Source organism: Bombina bombina, chromosome 1 (assembly GCF_027579735.1).
Source record: "Bombina bombina isolate aBomBom1 chromosome 1, aBomBom1.pri, whole genome shotgun sequence".
In the NCBI taxonomy this organism is placed as follows: domain Eukaryota; kingdom Metazoa; phylum Chordata; class Amphibia; order Anura; family Bombinatoridae; genus Bombina; species Bombina bombina.
This window is the reverse complement of record NC_069499.1, coordinates 1,184,713,210-1,184,735,073: the sequence shown is the minus strand read 5'-3', so window position 1 is coordinate 1,184,735,073 and position 21,864 is coordinate 1,184,713,210. Positions and strand designations below refer to the sequence as shown.

At 37.1% G+C, this 21,864-nt stretch overlaps 1 protein-coding gene across 1 annotated transcript in view; it reads right to left on the bottom strand.

Moving 5' to 3' along the window:
* The window catches only part of PLCD3 (phospholipase C delta 3), a 319,734-nt gene that overhangs the window by 110,912 nt on the left and 186,958 nt on the right, over window positions 1-21,864 (bottom strand). The window contains exon 6 of the mRNA XM_053699833.1: window positions 4,155-4,356. Coding sequence (XP_053555808.1) covers window positions 4,155-4,356 — 202 coding nt within the window. The remainder of the gene's footprint in view (window positions 1-4,154; window positions 4,357-21,864) is intronic.

Below are 21,864 nucleotides of genomic sequence, written 5' to 3'. Positions count from 1 at the left end.
CAGAATGGTTTAACTTGGTGAATCTTACTCTAAACTTGGAAATAATTGCATACACATTTAAAGGCATAAAAGACTTCTTATCTACGGAATTCTTTGCGGATGTTAAAGTAAACAACTCATTCTTACCACAAACATAACTATACACCAAAACACTAAAGCATATCATAGGGTTCTGTCCATCAAATTTAAAACAACTTTACCTCAAGCTTACAGACAACACCAGAACCGTAATGGGGATTACATTTTCATTACTTTCTACCGATATGTAATCACCCATAATGACAACTATACAGAAACCTAACTGAGTATATGAATTATTATCTTTTCGTTATATTATATCTTGAATTAATGCACTATTTGAAAATGGATTTTTTTTTTCCATTTTACTGCACTCTTTTATTGAATTGTTTTGATTTTTGTTTTTTTTTCATGTCTTCTCTTTGTTTGAGAAACTCGTATAATATAGTATATCTTAACTGAAAAACTCAATAAAAATCAATCAATAAAAAAAAAAACTAGATAGAGACGACTGGTTTCTATTACATGGACTTATACTGCATTTTAAAACTGAAACTGTAAAAAGTGTAAAACTCCTCCATTGCAACATTGTGTCTGCTTAGAAGATGATCAAACAAGATTGTGCCTTTGTGACCGGGTCCAAACACAGTCAATTTACTTATTAAAAATCATCTAAACTAAAGTTATATATACCTCCTGTTATAGCTTATTTTTCTATATTGGTTTAGGTGTCCAAGGGTCTGACGATCAAAATATCACAACATCTTGGGGGCATTTTTTAGCATTATATTGTAATGTAGGTGTCTCTCCTACACATCCAGAACCCAGTATAGTGACACAATTGTCCTTCCTTACTGAAGAGACTTCATAGAACATATTGCCACAGTGGATGGCTTTAGATCATTCCCAAGAGAGGCCTCACATAAGATACAAAGGAATCCATAACAAAAAGCCGTATAGTTTGGATATTTGTATGTACCTATTTCTTTTTTTAAAAGTAGTTAAAGGGACAGTCAACTCCTAAATTTGATGTTTAAAAAGATAGATATTACCTTTATTACCCATTCCCCTGTTTTGCACAGCCAACATGGTTATATTAATATACTTTTAACCTCTGTAGTTACCTTGTAGTTACCTTATCTAAGCTTCTTCTGACAGCCCCCTGATCATACGGCTATTTATTTATTATCTATTGACTTGTACTTTAGCAAATTAGTGCTGTGCACAACTACATGGGCGTGAGCACAATGTTATCTATATGGCCAACATGAACTAGCAGTTTCCTGTTGTGAAAATCAAATAAAATAGCATGTGATAAGAGGCTGTCTGTAGTGGCTTAGAAACAGGCAGAACTTTAGAGGTAGTAAAGGCATTATCTTTCTATATAAACAATAACAATGTTGGTGTTCACTGTTCATTTAAAGGGGCATGAAACCCAATTTTTTTCTTTCATGATTTAGAAACAGCATACAATTTTAAACAACTTTCTAATTTACTTCTATTATCTAATTTGTTTCATTCTCTTGATATCCTTTGCTGAAAAGCATATCTAGACAGGCTCATTAGCTGCTGCACATACATCCCTCGTGTGATTGGCTCACCCATGTGCATTACTATTTATTCAACAAAGCATATCTAAAGAATGAAGAAAATTAGATAAAAGAAGTAAATTGGGATTTTGCTAAAAAAATTATATTCTCTATCTGAATCATGAAATAAATATTTTGGGTTTAACGTCCCTTTAAGTGTTAAAGAAGGGGTTTCAAACCTGTTTTCATTCCTCCCTAACAAGCCAGATTTTCAGTATTAACTTGGGTGAGAACTGGTTAATAACCATGTTTACTAATCAGCTGATTATTTCAGATATCCTGAAAATCTGGTCTGTTAGGGACTGGTTTGAAAACCCCTGTGTTAGGGCTACAATAAAACACATGTAAAACATAATAAAATAAAGTATTTCACTCATATTTGTACATATTAAAAGTCAAATAAATGTTTTTTTTTAAACAAATGTGTTAAAAAGTGATTTAAAGGGATATGGTATATGACAAGGTGTTGGACTGGGAAGGGCTCAAAGGTGTATATGTATGTGTGTGTATATTTGCATATGTATGTATCTATGTGTATATGTATGTGTGTGTGTATATTTGCATATGTATGTATCTATGTGTATATGTATGTGTGTGTATATTTGCATGTGTATGTATCTATGTGTATATGTATGTATGTGCACATAGGTATGTGCACACATACATACATACTGTATGTACACATACATATACACATGGTCAATTCTAGCTATGAATGACAATATGATGATTTTGTGGATAATGAGGGACACACATAATTTGACAGTGAGGGGTTCAACCTGTTATTGAGTCTGGCACAGTAAGACAGACAGTGTGTGAATGCCAACCGTGGCAGAATCTGTGCAAGGGCAAAAGAGAGAAATTATAGGGATTCCGTCCATAATTAAAGGGACATAATACTCATATGCTAAATCACTTGAAACTGATGCAGTATAACTGTAAAAAGCTGACAGGAAAATATCACCTGAGCATCTCTATGTAAAAAAGGAAGATATTTTACCTCACAATTTCCTCAGTTCAGCAGAGTAAGTTCTGTGTAAAAACTTATACTCAGCTGCAGCCCAGCTGCAGGTTAAAAAAAAATAAAAAAAATGAAGAAATGAACAGCAGCCAATCAGCATCAGCAGTGCTGAGGTCATGAACTCTTTTACTGTGATCTCATGAAATTTCACTTAACTCTCATGAGATTTCATTGTAAACTTCCTTGCACTGAATAGGGAAATAAGAGTGTGCACGAAAGCTCGCTCCTTCCGCTGTCCCGGGACAGACATACTGATTTGTTGCTTAGAAGTCCTTTACAATGGGATGTGGCTACTGAGGAACTTTTGAGGTAAAATATCTTTATTTTTTACATAGAGATGTTCAGGTGCTATTTTCTAGTCAGCTTTTTACAGCTATACTGCATCACTTTCAAGTGTTTAAACGTTTGGATATTATGGTCCTTTAAGGCTGGGCCAGTGAGAGGAAGAATGTGTGACAGTTTCTACGTGATTTTTATTTGAGGCTTTAGACAGAAGTGCCTTAAAGGTCCAACTCTATTTTCCCCTTATTACATTTTACAGGATTTGGAAAGGAATGAAACACTTTGCTCTTGCAACTTTCTGATTATGTGTAATTAAGACAAAAAAAAGTTCTTCCTCCATTTAACATAAATGTAGGTTTTGAGGTTTAAACTGTCACATAAAGTTTTCTCGTGGAATTTGGCAATCAAGAAATCTGCACTTACAGAGGATAAACTGTAAGTTTTGGCCTCACTTCTCCATATTTGGTGTTTTATTTGGATATAGTTTTCTTTGACTTTCCAGACATTTCTCAACCTTTATTTTGAGCAGACAAAAAGCTAGTTGATACATAGGACATATTTTTTTAGATTTCTCATGCTAAGATTAGAGGAAGATGTACAGAAGGTTATTCCATAAGGATACAGAGAAGTCCTCATCCAGATAAATCTACTGCTTATGCTTACCCATCAAAAGGTGCCTATACCTCAGGGGCTTAATAATCTTTTCACAATAGCACGATTCCTCCTGGGAAGTGGAGACAGATGTTTCCCTGCAGAGCAGATCTTTGCAAGGCCTGAAGTCCTCTTTGCATGAATTATCAGTTGCAAGTTCCTGACTTGGCTGAGGCTAGATGTAAAGTATGTAGGACATTCAGCTTCCTATTTTTTTTAATTATTTTTTTCACATCATTTAGTTTTCCAGATTTATTTTTCTTTTGTCTGTGTAGACATACATATTGTTTTAGTAGTTTTTTTGTGGCAAAGGTTGAATGTTAGATTCCTGCAACTCCCCAGTTTAGAGGAGGCATCTCAGGTAAGTACTACAAAGGTACAGAGCTAAGGAAAAGCATTTTTTGGCTGTTGTGTTGAATATGACTTTTTCTTCTTTTGTAAAACATCTTTAGCCTCCATTTATTGCTATAGACCTTCATTCATCTCTATTTATCCCACCCCTACAGAGTATCACTCTGCTAACTGTACACTTGCAAGACCAGTGCAGAATACCTTACCGTTAAACTATAATTAAACAAACCATGAACACCTACCTGATGTAGGACTCTGTGCTGCTGTTCCCCACTAGCTGGTGATTGGTTAGGTAAGTATTATGGGAGCTGGAGATGAAGTACTGGCAAAGGGGCTGTGTCATGTCCTGATACACCTTTCTGTGGTCCTGATTAAAAATATCTCCCTCTGCTGACAGCAGGTACATCATGAAACCCTCTTGCATCATCAGGTCATGCTGCCTGGCTAGGAGAGAAGAAAGGAGCAACGAAATGTAAGAAAACGCATGTGCAATTATTAAAACAAGGACTTAAATAAAAATAACACCTTTACTTCTTGTACATCCTGTATCCATGACACAGTGAAATGTTGTATACATGAGTGTGTGAGTATACATGTGAGTGTAGACACACACACACTGTATATACAGTATATATGTATATACACACACTAAAGAGGTGAAATTTCATTAACCTGTATATGGGATTTTGTGCTTTACTTAATCCTAGACTGATTGTTCCAGGAGGTACATATTAAATATTTTGTTACGTAGATGCGTCAATCTGTGGGAATCTTTTATGTTCCTCCTCCTGCCAATTATTCCACAGGAGCCACACTCATTAAGTATCTCCAGGATGCAGAGGGCACGTGCAGAATTGAATCATGGGATTGTCTGAGGACCCCATCAGGCCCTACTTGAATTTTTGTGTGGCCATCAGCACCATTAAGCAGAAAACATCAGTCATTTGTTATCATAAAAGCAGTTCTATACTTTTTGTTAGAAAAGCAAGAAAATGTATTAATAGTTGTGTAGTAAATATAGTAAAAAAAAAATTAATAGTAACTAATATTCTGTGTAATTTGTAATTTAAGATGTGATTATACTCTAATTTTATTTTGAGACATTTTTTACCATAAGTGTGAGTATAATGCAATGTGGCCCTCAGCAAATCCCACCAGCGGTGACCGGTTTACCACACAATAAGGTTTGGGCTCCCTGATCTAGACCAAGCTGTTCTAATGAGAGGCCCCCAAACAAATCCAGGTCATAGCCTACCAATTAAGACACAGCTATTTGTTATGAGGTCAAATAAATCAAGTTTTGTCCCATGTTTTATCTAACAAATGCAAAATACAATCCCAGTTTAATTCTTTGTATGGAAAATATCAAAGGCTCCCCTTTATCAGTGTAATTGTAATCTATATGCAGAGTTATGTTTGAGGAAGAATGTAAGTCTCACCTAGATTACGAGTTTTGCGCTAAACAGGGTGTGAAACTAACGCCAAAAAAGTTGCGTTATTTCACCCTCTATAGCGCTGCCATTACGAGTTACTGAAAAGCCTCCTTGTGCGTGCGATATGGTGGTGTTAAGCTCCATACCACACAAAAGCCAAGGGTTGCTTTGATGTGCTCGTGCACGCTTTACCCCATTGACATCAATGGGGAGAGAGTGTTAAAAAAAAAACTGAACACCTGAAGTGCGGAATGAAAAATCTCTGTAACGCAACCCCATTGATGTCTATGGGGAAACAAAAATGATGCTTAAACCTAACACCCTAACATAAACCCCAAGTCTAAACACCCCTAATCCGCCGCCCTGACATCGCCGACACCTAAATAAAGTTATTAACCCTAATCTGTTGCTCCCGACATCGCCAACACTAATATACGTTATTAACTTCTATTCTGTCGCTCCCCGACATCGCCGCCACTATAATAAAGTTATTAACCCCTAAACTTCCAGCCTCCCACATCTCCGCCACTAAATAAACCTATTAACCCCAAACTTCCGACCTCCCACATCTCCGCCACTAAATAAACCTATTAATACCATCGCAAAACACTAAATTAAACTATTAACCCCTAAACCTAACACCCCCCTAACTTTAAATTAAAATTACAATATAACTATATTTAAATAAATAAAAACTTACCTGTGAAATAAAAATAAACCCAACATTAAACTATAAATTAACCTAACCTTACTATTCTAATTTGAAGAATCAAATCAGCCAATAGGCATGTAAGGTGCGCCATTTTGAAACGGCTACCATGCATTGAAGCTTCAGTGTACGGCGGGGACCGTATGAAGAGGACGCTAAGCGCTGGATGTCTTTGCCACTTCGCGCCACCGGGATGAAGATAGAAGACGCCCCTGCGATGGATGAAGATGTCGCTGTCTGGATGAAGACTTCTTGTAGCCTGGATGTCCGGACTTCAGCAACCGCGAGTAGATATTCTGGGGATAGTGATAGCTATTTTTTTTATTTTTTGAAGTGTTTTTTTTGTCAGATTAGGGTTTGGGCTGCTGAAAAAGAGATAAATGCCCTTTTAAGGGCAATGAAAAAGAGCTGAATGCCCTTTTAAGGGCAATGCCCATACAAATGCCCCTTTAGGGGAAGTGGGTAGCTTAGGTTATTTTTAGAGTTAGGTTTATTTTTATATTGGTGGTTATTACTGTTCTGGGAACTTTGTATTTTTTTTTTTTTACAGGTAAAAGAGCTGTTTAACTTAGGGCAATGCCCTACAAAAGGCCCTATTGATAGTTTATTGTTTTGTTTTTTCTTATAGGGCTATTAGATTAGGTGTAATTGTTTTTATTTTTGATAATTTTGTTTATTATTTTTTTTTGTAATCTTAGTGTTTTTTATTTTTCATAATTTAGTGTTTATTATTTTTTGTAATTTTAGATTTTTTAATTTTTCTCATAGTGTTAGGTTTTTTAAAATTTGTAATTTAGATGTTTTAATTGGTAGTGTTTTTAATTGTTATTAGAATAGTTATGTTAGGTTAATTTATAGTTTAATGTTAGGTTTATTTTTATTTCACAGGTAAGTTTTTATTTATTTAAATATAGTTATATTGTAATTTTAATTTAAAGTTAGGGGGGTGTTAGGTTTAGGGGTTAATAGGTTTATTTAGTGGCGGAGATGTGGGAGGCCGGAGGTTTAGGGGTTAATAGGTTTATTTAGTGGCAGAGATGTGGGAGGGCGGAGGTTTAGGGGTTAATAACTTTACTATAGTTTCAGCGGTCAGGGAGCCGTGGAATAGGGGTTAATAGCTTTATTATAGTGTCGGCGACGTCAGGGAACGGCGGAATAGGGGTTAATAACTTTATTATAGCGGCATTGATGTCGGGGAGTGGCGGAGTAGGGGTTAATAATTTTTATTAGTGTCGGCGATGCCGGGAGCGGCAGATTAGGGTTTAATAAATGTATTCAATAGTCGCAATGTGGGTGGGCGACGGTTTAGAGGTTACTAGGTAGTTTATGGGTGTTAGTGTACTTTGTAACACTTTAGTTATGAGTTTTGGGAAACATTTTTGTGGTGCAAAACTCATAACTACTGCTCTCAGATGGCGGTATGGATCGTGTTGTATAGGCTGTAACGCAAGCTTTTTAGCCTCACCGCACAACCTGTAATACCGGCGCTATGAAAATCTCACGCAAAAACATAATTTTTTTGAGTGCAGAATGGATGTTGCATTACAGGCTAAAATGCTTTACTGACACTACTCGCAATAGCTGCGTTACTGCCATGGCAATTTCATCGTTAAAAGCTGTAACGCAAAACTCATAATCTAGGTGACTGTGTGGTACACAAATTGTGGAAGCCATCTGAGGAATATATTCATGGTTGTGGGAGATATAAAATATATATATATATATATATATATATATATATATATATATATATATATATATATATACACACATATATACAGTGATCAGCATAAATGAGTACACACCTTTTGAAAAGTAATATTTTAATCAATATCTAAATGAACACAATAATAATTTCCAGAATTTTGACAAAACTGAGTTTTATAGAACATTTGTTTAGCTCATTACATTAAATTAAGATTAATATTATAACTTAGATTAGAAAATCTTCAGGTTTACTCAAAGTAGGTGATACACAAATGAATGCACCCCACAACAAAAACTACTACATCTAGTATTTTGTATGACCTCCATGATTTGTAAGGACAGCACCAAGTCTTCTAGGCATGGAATGAACAAGTTGGTGACATATTGTAACATCTATCTTTTCCATTCTTCAAGAACGACCTCTTTTAGAGCCTGGATGCTGGATGGAGAGTGATGCTCAACTTGTCTCTTCAGAATTCCCCATAGGTGTTCGATTGGGTTCAGATCAGGAGACTTACTTGGCCACTGCATCACTTTCACCCTGTTCTTCTTCAGAAATGTAATAGTGGCCTTAAATGTGTGTTTTCGATCATTGTCATGTTGGAAAACTGCACGATGACCAAGGGCACGGAGTGATGGTAGCATCTTCTCTTTTAATATAGAGCAGTACATCTGTGAATTCATGATACTATCAATGAAATGCAGCTCCCCAACACCAGCAGCACTTATGCAGCCCCACAGAAGGACACTGTCACCACCATGTTTCACTGTAGGCACCATGCATTTTTCATTGTACTCCTCACCTTTGCAACGCCATACAGTTTTGAAACCATCAGTTCCAAAAACATTTATCTTGGCCTCATCACTCCAGAGTACAGAGTCCTAGTAGTCTTCTTTTTTTTTCAGCATGTGTCCTGGCAAATTCTAGGTAGGTTTTTTTGTGCTTCTTTAGCTAACTGCAGTGAACTTGCATGGCGATTTTCTTCAACCCTTCTCATCAGAAGATGCTCTTGTCGAGGTGTTAACATCCATGGAAGGTCTGGACGTCTCTGTGAGATGGTTGCAGTTCCATCTTTGTTACATTTTTGTATCAATTTTGCTACAGTATTCTGACTGATAAGTAAAGCTTTGCTGATCTTCTTGTAGCCTTCACCTTTCTTGTGACATTTCTCTTCCATGTGGTGCCATTGCTGACAGCATTACATGGGAAGGGGTTTTCTTTGGTAAGTAACACCCTTTTATAATCAACTGTCTGCTGGACACATGTTTAATGAATAATTAGACTCACCTGTAGTTAAATTCTTGTTAATTAGGAACTTGTTGTCAGACATTTAGCTTTGCTCCTATGACGTTCATTGGGGTGTATTCATTTTTGCAACATGGTCTTGAATGAATTTGTTAGGAAAAATACTTTGTTGTGGGTGCAAATTAACAAATCTTGGTTGCAATCAATGGCCCGCATTTGTGGGAGTATTTTGTAGTATAGTGTCCCATAGAATATGTTGTTTCGGAAAGGTTTAGTACCACAAAAAGCACAGGAATCAAATCTATATTATTGTTACATAAGTTTACATTTAAAGACGTTATATTCTTTGAAGACTGCAGGCTTAATCTAAGCCCTCCAAAGAATACAGCAAAAACATATTTTTTTCCTATCTCTTAACAGTGAAAATGATTAGCTGAACCTACAGAATAAACTCTTCAGATAAACTGCATACCACAATTACTATCCACACATCTAACATACAAACAACACACCTTACAAACAATACAAATCAAATTACAGCCCACTATAACAAAACTCTCTCCTCTGAACTAGACACACTTGCTCCTCCCCAACTGCACAAAACATCACACTATCAGTTACAGCCTCGGCACTCTAAGCAAACATGCTATTTGCAAAAATGCTCCTGTACTGCTGAGCGTGTCTGGAGGTAAACTAACTCAAAACCTGATTTCATCCACTATAAGTTTATTCTTTGTTCATACACTTCTGTCCTTCACTTAGCCAAGCAAAGCTACTTCTCTTCTCTCATATCTACTCTTTCCACAAACCCTAAACGACTCTTCTCCACCTTTATCTCTCTCCTCTACCCACCTGCTCCACCCCCTCCACCTGTCTTTAGTGTTCAAGACCTGGATGACTACTTTTTAAACAAGACACGTACTATCCAAAGCAACATCCCAACACCAACCTGCAATATTCCAACTCCAGGCCCAGTTACTCCCTCTGTCACCCTCTGCATCTTCCATCCAGCCACTGAGAATGAAGTTTCTTCATTACTATCTTCCTCACGCCTCACTATCTGCCCATTCTACCCTATTCCTTCCCATCTAATACCCTCCCTGTCTTCCACCCTCACTCCTGCTCTTACTCACATCTTCAACCTCTCTCTCTCTCTACCGATTCATTCCCATCTTCTTTCAAACATGCAAAGGTCACTCCCATACTCAAAAAAACCTCCCTTGACCCTAATTCTCCTGAAAGCTACCGCCCAATATCATTGCTTCCACTAACATCAAAACTCCTGAAAAAAACTTGTTTACAACCGCCTAACCAACTTCCTGTCCACCAACTCCTTGCTTGACCCCCTGCAATATAGATCTTTTTTCTGCTAAAAGTAATGGCCACTACTCTATACTTATCTCACGTGACCTCTCAGCTGCCTTTGACACAATTGACCACCCCCTCCTCCTACAGACCCTTAGCTCTTTTGGGCTTTGTGACACTGCTCTTTCTTGGATTTACTCTTATCTTTCTCACAGGTCCTTTTCTGTGTCATTTGCTGGTGACTCCTCCTCTCCAATGCCTCTGTCTGTTGGAGTACCTCAAGGATCAGTTCTGGGTCCGCTACGCTTCTCAAGACTAAGCTCCTTCTAATAGCCCCCCCCCCAGCTCTACTCCGACTTCTGACTTTTCTATCCCTGGCGACAGCATCACCATCTCCCCATCCCCCAAGTCCGCTGCCTCGGAGTTACACTTGACTCAAATCTATCCTTCATCCCCCCACATCCAATCACTTTCCTCATCCTGTCGCAACCACCTACACAATATTTTCATGATTCGCCCTTTTCTGAGCGCTAACACCACAAAGCAAATAATCCACTCCCTTGTTATATACTGCGAACAAACACCACACACCCAAACACATACTGCGTACAAAGACCAAAAACAACACAAACACATACTGCACACAAACACCACACACAAAACAAACACATACTGCGCACAAACACCACACACAAACACATACTGCGCATAAACACCACACACAACACAAATACATACTGCGCACAAACAACACACACAACACAAACATATACTGAGCACAAACACCACACACACAAACACATACAGTGCACAAACACCACATACAACACAAACACATACAGCGCAGAAACACCACACACAACACAAACACATACTGCACACCATATACTAACAGTCATCATTTATTACTATTTTTGTTCGGCAACTGGAAGATTTATACATGTATTGATCTGCCACATGCATTTACCTATGTGTTTAGTTTGATCAAGTTTTTATTTACTTATCACCTTCACTGTTGGCATCCATTAAGAATTGTTATTCTAAGGAGCTTATCCGCAGTTGAACTGATTTAGTGCACATTATAGGACATATTTTTAGTATCCTTAGCCTATCATTGTTTATAGTATGATACCAGAGAGTTATTGCTTATGCCAGTATTGACATAGACAATATCATATGTTCTAATTTCACCATTCCTCCTATACATAGGTATGAATAATTTGTTTCCTATGCGTTTAGAAAAAAATATCTTTTTTAAGCAATTAATCTGGCAATCATAAGCTTAGTAACATTATAGCTATGGATAAAACATATACTAGTTGGTGACAATTGAAGGTTAAAATGCCATTTCATAAGTAACTAGGATAGAAAATCCAAAACAAATGTTCCAATTGCGATGTTTAGGTAGGATCATTTATGAATGGCGACCAGTATCACGACTATATACAAGTATCAAGTTAGTATATAATTAAAAATAACACTAAGGATATATTATATTACCCATACACTTGTAAATATGTTACAATTATGTATCAATGTATGTATAATTCAGGGAATTGTGAAACAGAACCTTGTTAATTAAGTATTTATCATTGCATCTGAGTGCTTGTAATTGTGTATGTAGCTTTAAGAATTCTTACATGAAATGTCACATGACCAAGCATTGACCAATGAGATATCAGCATTACATTTAAAAAGCAACCAGTTCTTAATGGAGGTTATGTCTATGAGTAAGGCTATATGCCGAAACATGTTAGACGCTTACCTGCTGTTTTAATCTTGTTACAATAAAATGTTCTTGTTTTAAGCTACATTGAGAGTGTGCCGGTACCTAATTTTGCTCTCATTCTGGATTCCTCGTCCACTTGGCACCTCTTATATTTGAACAAGTTTACCTGGACAGTTTGGCGCAATAACAACAAATGTGTGTTTGTGAGGCACAAAGAGAGAGCAGCTGGTTGTCACAGCGGAGGAGATTATTTGGAAAGAATACAAGCAGCAAAAAACACCTACACAGCTGTGAATACGGGGTCAGGATCCAGAGGAATTTTTGCTATCCCTTAGTGACTGGCAGTTACGGGACAAGGAGGAGGTGACCTGAACCGTTTGCCCTCAGGTAGGATTGATGTTAATCATCTATTTGCTGCAAAGACTGTGCACTGCTTCATAACGCTGTTCACTAACCACACTACAGCCCATTTTCAGCCTATTGCTGCTGCTCACAATCAAGCCCACAACACTGAAATTGATATGCCATTGCACTGATTGTTTATGTTTTGGTATAAATACCTCAGTCAGCAGTCTGATGCATAAGAGGCCAAATATAAAACATTACAGCTTGCACCTGCCGCAGGCTGTGATGGAGGAAGATGAAGCAAAGTTATACAACTTATGGAACATAGAAAATGCCTTTTTTTAGATTGCTTTACATTTACAGATTAAGCAGAAAAGTGAATTGCTGAAATGTCTGCTTATAGGGAACAGAAAACCCACATTTTGTGATTGAACATGAAAGGGGTTCGCCAAAAGTTATTCCCTTCGCATATTTTTTTGTGTGGAGAATACAGCAACAAGAATAATGTATATAACTGACAGAGTGACTTTTCATACAGCTACAGGAAGACTCTGACAACCTCATTTTCAAACAAGAAGAGGTTCTGGGGCCAATTTATCATGGCCCGAATGGGGCCAAATACCCCTGTTTCCGCACGAGCCTTTAGGCTCGCCGGAAACGGGATTTAAGAAGCAGCGGTCGTAAAAACGCTGCTCCTTAAAATGTCCGCTGCCTCTGAGGCTGCAGACATCAATCCGCCGATCGTGTATGATCGGGTTGATTGACACACCCTGCTAACTAATCATGCTTCCTCCAATCACAGCATGGCCTCAGGCAATGACTACCCTGGGGGGAAAGCTGTGATTGGAGGAAGCAGGATTAGTCATTGCTGACATGTGAATAGAGGATCTCTAGGTGGGGGAAGCTGCTCTAGCTGTGAAAAGAAAAAAAGGTAATTTTTTTTAACAAAACGGCTGCTTTGTAAACTTTGATGAATGAAAGTGCCCCTGTTTTTAATAGTATTTTAAAAAAACGGGTTTTCATTCACTAAAGTTTACCTTCACTTTAATAGCTACCTAGTTAAAATAAATACAAATGTGCATGTAAAATAAAACCTAACCTGAGTTACACTAACACCTAACATTACAATAAAATTAAATAAATTAAATAAACAAAATACAATTATCTAAATTACAAAAAAATAAACACTAAATTACACAAAATAAAAAAAGAAATTATCAAAAATAAAAACAAATTACACCTAATCTAATAGCCCTATCAAAATAAAAAAAAGCTCAATCCTATTGGCTGATTGGATCAGCCAATAGGATGAAAGCTCAATCCTATTGGCTGATTGCAACAGCCAATAGGATCCCCCCCCCCCTTAATTCCTATTGGCTGATAGAATTCTATCAGCCAATCGGAATGTAAGGGACGCCATCTTGGATGACGTAATATAAAGACATCCACACCAGTTGTCTTGAAGATGGGCCTGCTCCGTGCTGGATGGATGAAGATAGAAGATGCCGTCTGGATGAAGACTTCTGCCCGCTTGGATGAAGACTTCTGCCGGCTTCGAGGAGGACTTCTGCCCGCTTGGATGAAGACTTCTGCCGGCTTCGAGGAGGACTTCTGCCGCCTGGATGAGGATGGATGTCCGGTGTTCAAAAACTGTAAGTGGATCGTCGGGGGTTAGTGTTAGGGTTTTTTAAGGGTTTATTGGGTGGGTTTTATTTTTAGCTTAGGGTTTTGGGCAATGTAAAAGAGCTAAAAGCCCTTTTAAAGGCAATGCCCATCCAAATGCCATTTTCAAGGCAATGGGAATCTTAGGTTTATTTAGATAGGGTTTTATTTTTGGGGGGGGTTGGATGTGTGGGTGGTGGGTTTTACTGTTGGGGGGTTGTTTGTATCTTTTTTTACAGGTAAAAGAGCTGATTTCTTTGGGACAATGCCCCGCAAAAGGCCCTTTTAAGGGCCATTGTCAGTTTAGTATAGGCTACGGGTTTTTTTTATTTTGGGGGGGCTTTTTTATTTTGATAGGGCTATTAGATTAGGAGTAATTCATTTTTATTTTTGATAATTTCTTTTTTTATTTTGTGTAATTTAGATAATTGTATTTTGTTAATTTGATTTATTTAATTTATTGTAATGTTAGGTGTTAGTGTAACTCAGGTTAGGTTTTATTTTACAAGTAACTTTGTATTTATTTTAACTAGGTAGATATTAAATAGTTAATAACTATTTTCTAACTATTCTACCTAGTTAAAGTAAATACAAACTTACCTGTGAAATAAAACTAACACCTAAGCTAACTACAATGTAACTATTAGTTATATTGTAACTAGCTTAGGGTTTATTTTACAGGTAAGTTTGTATTTAGTTTTAAATAGGAATTATTTAGGTAATAATAGTAGGTTTTATTTATATTTATTTTAATTATATTTAAGTTAGGGTTAGGGTTACGTTAGTGTTAGGTTTAGGGGTTAATAGGTTTATTATAGCGGCAGAGTGGGTGGACGGCAGATTAGGGGTTAATTATATTTAAATAGTGTTTTTGATGCGGGAGGGCGGTGGTTTAGAGGTTAATAATTTTATTATAGTGGTGACGATGTCAGGGAGCGGCGGAATAGGGGATAATACATTTTTTAAGTGGCGTCGATGTCTGGAGCGGCAGATTAGGGGTTAATAATTTTATTTTATTATTTCCGATGCAGGAGGGCCTCGGTTTAGGGGTTAATAGGTAGTTTATGGGTGTTAGTGTACTTTGTGACAGTTTAGTAATGAGTTTTATGGTACAGATTTGTAACGTAAATCTCATAACTACTGAATTGAGATGGCGGTACGGATCTTGTCATTTTAGGCTGAACCGCTCACTTTTTGGCCTCCCAAGCAAACTCGTAATACCGGTGCTATGAAAGTCCTATTGAAAAAGGACTTTTTTAAAAGTGCGGTACTGAGGTTGCGTGACGGCCAAAAAAGTGTGCAGTACAGCTATTCTGACAAGACTTGTAATAGCAGCGGTAGGGAAAAAGTATCGTTATGGGCCATAATGATGCTTTTTTCACTCATAACGCCAAACTCGTAATCTGGCTGTGAGTGTCTAAGCTATATTCTGTCTGATTTAGCTGCTGCTACTGAACGCTGCTTACCATCTTCATAGGCAACGTTTAAACAGCATTAAATCACAGAGCATGCTTCTTCCTATGTGTGTGCTTGCTGTGCCGCTACACAGGTTAGCACAGTCTCTGCAAAGGCTCCCATAAATATTGATTGACAGGCTTCTCAGGATTTCCCTTTAACTCTCTGCAATCTGACATCACAGAGGGAAGCATCCACTTTCCAATGTGGCACTAGAGAGAACCTAACCCTGTGAGAGACACAAGGCTTCAATTCTTAGTGAGTTTTAAAATTGTAAAGTGTTAAAACGTTGTTACTAATGAATGAATTAGCGTAATTTATACCGGAATTTCCTTTGTTTTAGTTTTATACTGCCCTATACATTCATTGCCTTCAAAATTGTACTTGCTCATATATATCTTTGACACTGAATATATTCTCTTCTTTTGGCTAGATTTTTTTTTATTCCGAATCTTGTGTTGCTTGTAGTTTTCAGAAACTATTGGTGTACATTTATAAGAATTACCCACTTGATGATGCTATGGTATTGTAGAACTTAAGATGACCATGGATCCTTATTATCTATTTACTCTTAAAGGGATAGTCTACACCAAAATTAATATTAACACAGTTATATTAATACTTTTTACCTCTGTGATAACTTGTATCTAAGCCTTTGCAGACAGCCTCCTTATCTAAGTGCCTTTGACAGACATGCAGTGTAGTCAATCAGTGAAGACTCCTAAATAACTTCACGGGAGTGAGCACAATGTTATCTATATGACACATGTGAACTAGCACAGTCTAACTGTGAAAAACTTTCAAAATGCTCTGAGCTAGGAGGCGGTTTTCAACTGTTTAGAAATCAGTTTGAGCCTAGCTAGGTTTAGCTTTTCAAAAATACCACCAAGGGAACAAAGCAAATTTGATGATAAAAGTAAATAGGAAAGTTGTTTAAAATTGCATGCCCTATCTGAATCATGAAAGTTTAGTTTTGACTTTACTGTCCCTTTAATATATCTCTATAGCTATGTCTTCTACACCTATATATCTCAAGAGTAAATAGATAATAGGGATTGCTGGTTTGCTTATGAGGGTATTGCGTAAAATATAACTTCAGCAGCCATATGTGTGTATTTCTAGTTATAGCTCTGCCTATAGATATAGAAGTATGGATATGTATTTTACATGGACAGTGTCAGATTGATATAGATATTTAATAATTAAAAAGTACATTATCTTCTATTGGCTAGATTACGCGCTTTTGCGCTATAAAGGATGCAAAACGAATGCAACAAAAGTTGTGTTATTTCACTCTCCATAGCGCTGCCATTACAAGTTTTTGAAAAGCCTCCTTGTGTGTGCGATATGGTTGCGATAACCTCCATACCGCACAAAATCCAAGGGCTGCTTTGACGTGTTTGTGCTCGCTTTCCCTCATAGACATAAATGTGAAAGGTGAAAAAAAAACACCTGAAGTGTGGAATGCCGATCGCCGTAACGCAACCCCATTAATGTCTACGGGGAAAAAAAAGTTACGTTTAAACCTAACACTCTAACATAAACAGGTCTAAACACTCCTAAGCTGCTGCCTCCGACATCGGAAAAAAGTTATTAACCCCTAATCTGCTGCGTCCCCGACATCGCCGCCACTAATAAAAGTTATTAACCCCTATCACGCCGCTCCCCGACATCGCCGCCATTATAATAAATTTTATTAACCCTAAACCTCTGGCCTCCCACATCATTGCTACTAAATAAACCTATTAACCCCTAATCCGCCAGCCCCCCACATCACAAAACACAAAACTATTAACCCCTAAACCTAACAACCCCCTAACTTTATATTAAAATTACAAAATCCCTATCTTAAAATAAATAAAACCTTACCTGTGAAAAAAACTCTAAAATTACAAAAGAAAATGACTAAATTACGAAAAATAACAAACGAAAATATCAAAAATAAAAACAATTACACCTAATATAATAGCCCCCCCTAGGCTACAATTAACTACCAATAGCTTAAAAGGGCCTTTTGTAGGGTATTGCCCTAAATAAATCAGCTATTTTACCTAAAAAAAAAAATACAAAGACACCCCAACAGTAAAACCCACCACCCAACTAACCCCCCAAAATAAAAAACCTAACTCTAACAAAAACCTAAGCTACCCATTGCCCTGAAAAGGGCATTTGTATGGGCATTGCCCTTAAAAGGGCATTCAGCTATTTTACATTGCTCTTTTTTTTTTCCAGCTAATAAAATTCTATTAGATATTCAAATCAGCCAATAGAATTTCAGTAGCTCTCATCCTATTGGATGATTTGAACAGCCAATAAGATTTCAGTAGCTCTCATCCTATTGGCTGATTTGAATTTCAAGAATCAAATCAGCCAATAGGAATGCAAGGGACGCCATTTTAAAAAGGATTCCTTGCATTGAAGATCCAGGGTATGGCGGTGACCGTATGAAGAGGATGCTCCGTGCCGGATATCTTCAAGGATGGATCCGCATTGTGCCGCCAGGATAAAGATAGAAGACGCCACCTAAGTGAAGACTTCTTGCCGCCTGGATGAGGATGGATGTCCGGACTTCAGAAACTGTGAGTGGATCTTTGGGGGTTAGTGTTAGGTTTTTTTTATAAATCTTTTTGGTGGGTTTTTTTTAGATTAGGGTTTGGGCTTTAGGTAAAAGAGCTGAATGGCCTTTTAAGGGCACTGCCGATTCAAATGGCCTTTTCAGAGCAATGGGTAGCCTAGGATTTTGCTAGAGCTAGTTTTTTTATGTTGGGAGGTTGGTTGGGTTGTGGGGTTTACTGTTGGGGGGTCTTTGTATTTTTTTCAATGTAAAAGAGCTAATTTCTTTTAAGGGCTATTGGTAGTTTAATGTAGGCAAGGGTTTTTTTTATTTGGGGGGGGCTTTTTTATTTTTTATAGGGCTATTAGATTAGGTGTAATTGTTTTTATTTTTGATAATTTCGTTTGTTATTTTTCGTAATTTAGTGTTTGTTATTTTTCGTAATTTTAGACTTAATTTTTTTTAGTAGTAGTTTTTTTTTAATGTGTAATTTAGTTTTTTTAATTGGTAGTTATTTTAAGTTTAGTATAATAGTTTAGTAGAATAGTTATGTTAGGTTAATTGTTAGTTTAAACAAAGGTTTTTTTACTTTCACAGGTAAGTTATTTTTTTATTTTTTTTAAGATAGGGATATTGTAATTTTAATTTAATGTTAGGGGGTGATAGGGTTAGAGGTTAATAGTTTAATTTATTAGTGGCGATGTGGGGGGAGGGCTGGCGGTTTAGGGGTTAATAGGTTTATTTAGTAGTGGTGATGTGGGGGGCTGGCGGTTTAGGGGTTAATAGGTTTAGTTAGTGGTGGCGGTGTCAGGGAGCGGTAGAATAGGGGTTAATAACTTTATTATAGTGGCGGGGATGTGGGCGGGTGGCAGATGTTTTGTAAAACCTTTTTGTTACACAAAATCCATAACTACTGCTCTCAGATGGTGGTATGGATCGTGTCGGTGTAGGCTATAACAAAAGCATGTTAGCCTCATTGTACAACCTGTAATACCAGCGCTATGGAAATCGCACGCAAAAACGTAATTTTCTTTAGTGCGGGATTGCGTTACAGACTAATATGCTTGCGGTATAGCTATACCGACATGACTCGTAATGGCTGCGTTACGGTTTTTACACTAAAATGGACATTTTTTCAGCGTTAAAACCGTAACGCAAAACTTGTAATCTAGCCGAATGTGAAGAACCCAGGAATGTAATATATATGTTTTGCACATCGTGTTTCGCGATTTAGATTTTAACGCACATGAAAACGTAGTAAGCATTATTGAAATATTACATATAAAATATTAAAAATGATTAAACATACTGTAAAATAGTCTAAATAATCCATATATTTTACAGTATGTCTAATAATTTTTAATCATTTTAAAAGAGCTAAAGAATTGAAAATAAGATTTAAAAAAATGCCAGAGGATATACTGTACATGCACTGTCATCAAACAAGCTTTCCAGAAGGCTATACACACAAATACATGAGTTATTAGAGAGAGAGAGAGAGAGAGAGAGAGAACAGGAGAAGAACAAATTACATTTGTGACCGTGTTTAATGAACAACACAAATTAATAACAAATGTGTTGAATAAACACATAGGGATATTACAATCAGATGAGGATTTGGCACAGATTGCAGGAGATCGTATACTTACAAGTTGGAGAAGGGCCCCTACTAAAGGTAATAAATTGGTCAGGAGCCATTTTCTGAGAAAAAAAACAATCAGAAATATTACTGTTACATTTCCCTGTGGCTCATGTGGTTTTTGCAGGTATATTAAGAATATCAAGGAAATATCCATTTTTCCTAGAGGAGTCAAGAAAATATTGGATTTTACGAATTGTTGAACAAGAAGATATTGTTTATTGTTTACAGTGTAGCTGTGGAAAAAATGTACGTATGTAGGGATCATCATGACCCGGGAACTGAGAACTCGATTGGGGGAGCATGAGTAATATAAAGAATACTACAAAAAATATTTAAAAATTAAGAAAAAACTTTAACATCTGTGGCACAATATTTGTTGGTGCACCATGGATCCAAACCTGAATTACTGTAACATGCTCAGTGTTACAGGTGATTAAGTTAGGAATAACTAGAGGCGATATTGAATGTACTTTGTTACAGGCAGAGAGCAGGTGGATATTCTGGCTACAGTCATTGATGCCAAAGGGTTTGAATAAACAGATAGGATATCGTTCATTTTTATAATGACTGGCCATAAGGTATTCCAATGAATTGCACATGGCATTTAACTGATGAGGTATATGCGATGAGAGGGCGTGTTTATATGTGTTTTGACAGTGGTTTACGCCCATTTCTCACCATTGGTAGAAGTAGACACATGATATGTTGATAAGTAATGACAGTTTTTTACTGGCAAAGGATCTGGTAAACAATCAGAGTAGGAAATACGGTTATACAATCTATAAACCAGGATGTGAACACTTTACATATAAATTGGTTTAATATGGAAATGGATAGTACGGATGCTCAGTAATTTGATTCCGGGAACCAGGCAAGAGTATAATATGTTATGCAACTATGGGTTAGAATTGAATATGTAAATTATTAAAAAGACTCTCTCCAGTTCAGTTTTTGATGGTTGGATTGGAGGTTGTTGATATATTTTGATGGTGATGTATGCTCACTTCTAACTATTGGTAGATATAGACAAGTGATGTGTCTATAATGAATAAAATATATTTTTAATATTTAAATAAATGGCTATATACATTGTGGAATAGTGCAATCTGTTTTATATATAAATATTTGAATAATGTACACATAGATTATTTGGTTGAATTGTGGAAGGAGAGATACGGTTGGTTGATAATGTGATCGGCAAACAGGCTTTGTCAAAAGGAAAGGAATTATATTTTATGCATAAATGGGTTCTAATTGAATACATGATATCACGTAACATACAAATAAAATTGGATATTGCTCCAGCTCGGTAATAGATTAGAGTGTGTGCGATGGAACAACCCTGTGATTGGCTGATAGGGGTATTTAAACTCAGTATGAGTAGTGTTTGATTCGCCTTTGAAAAAGCGAGATGGCGAAATGTTATGTATGGATCAGGTTTTTAAAAATTATGTACGGATCCAACCAGTTTTTAAAAATTTCACACACACACTGAGAGTATAGAGTCTTTGAGGCCCATTTATTAAGCTCCGAATGGAGCTTGAGGGCCCGTGTTTCTGGCGAGCCTGCAGGCTCGCCAGAAACAACAGTTATGAAGCAGCGGTCTAAAGACCGCTGCTGAATAACCCTGTCCACCTGCTCTGAGCACGCGGACAGACATCGCCGGAATTCAACCCGATCGAGTACGATTGGGTTGATTGACACCCCCTGCTGGCGATCGATTGGCCGCGAGTCTGCAGGGGGCGGCGTTGCACCAACAGCTCACAACAGCTGCTGGTGCAATGCTGAATACGGAGAGCGTATTGCTCTCCGCATTCAGCGAGGTCTGGCGGACCTGATCCGCACTGTCGGATCAGGTCCACCAGACCTTTGATAAATAGGCCTCTTTATGTTGAGGACTATGTCCTCAAAGTTTATTTAGGGATTTGGTGGCATGTGTACAATCGGACAACCGTTGCTGATTGCTCCATAAATGTACTCACATTTCTTTAATGTATAATTAGTGTTTTGAATTTGATTTATTGAGTACTGTTTAGATGTATTCTTTATCCCATTGAGAATTTTTAAGTGTTTTAATTGTTATTTTATTTGAAATAGTAATATAATTTCTGGTTTATTTTACCCTTCACTCTGATACTTGTAGAAATAGGTTATATTAAGTCATT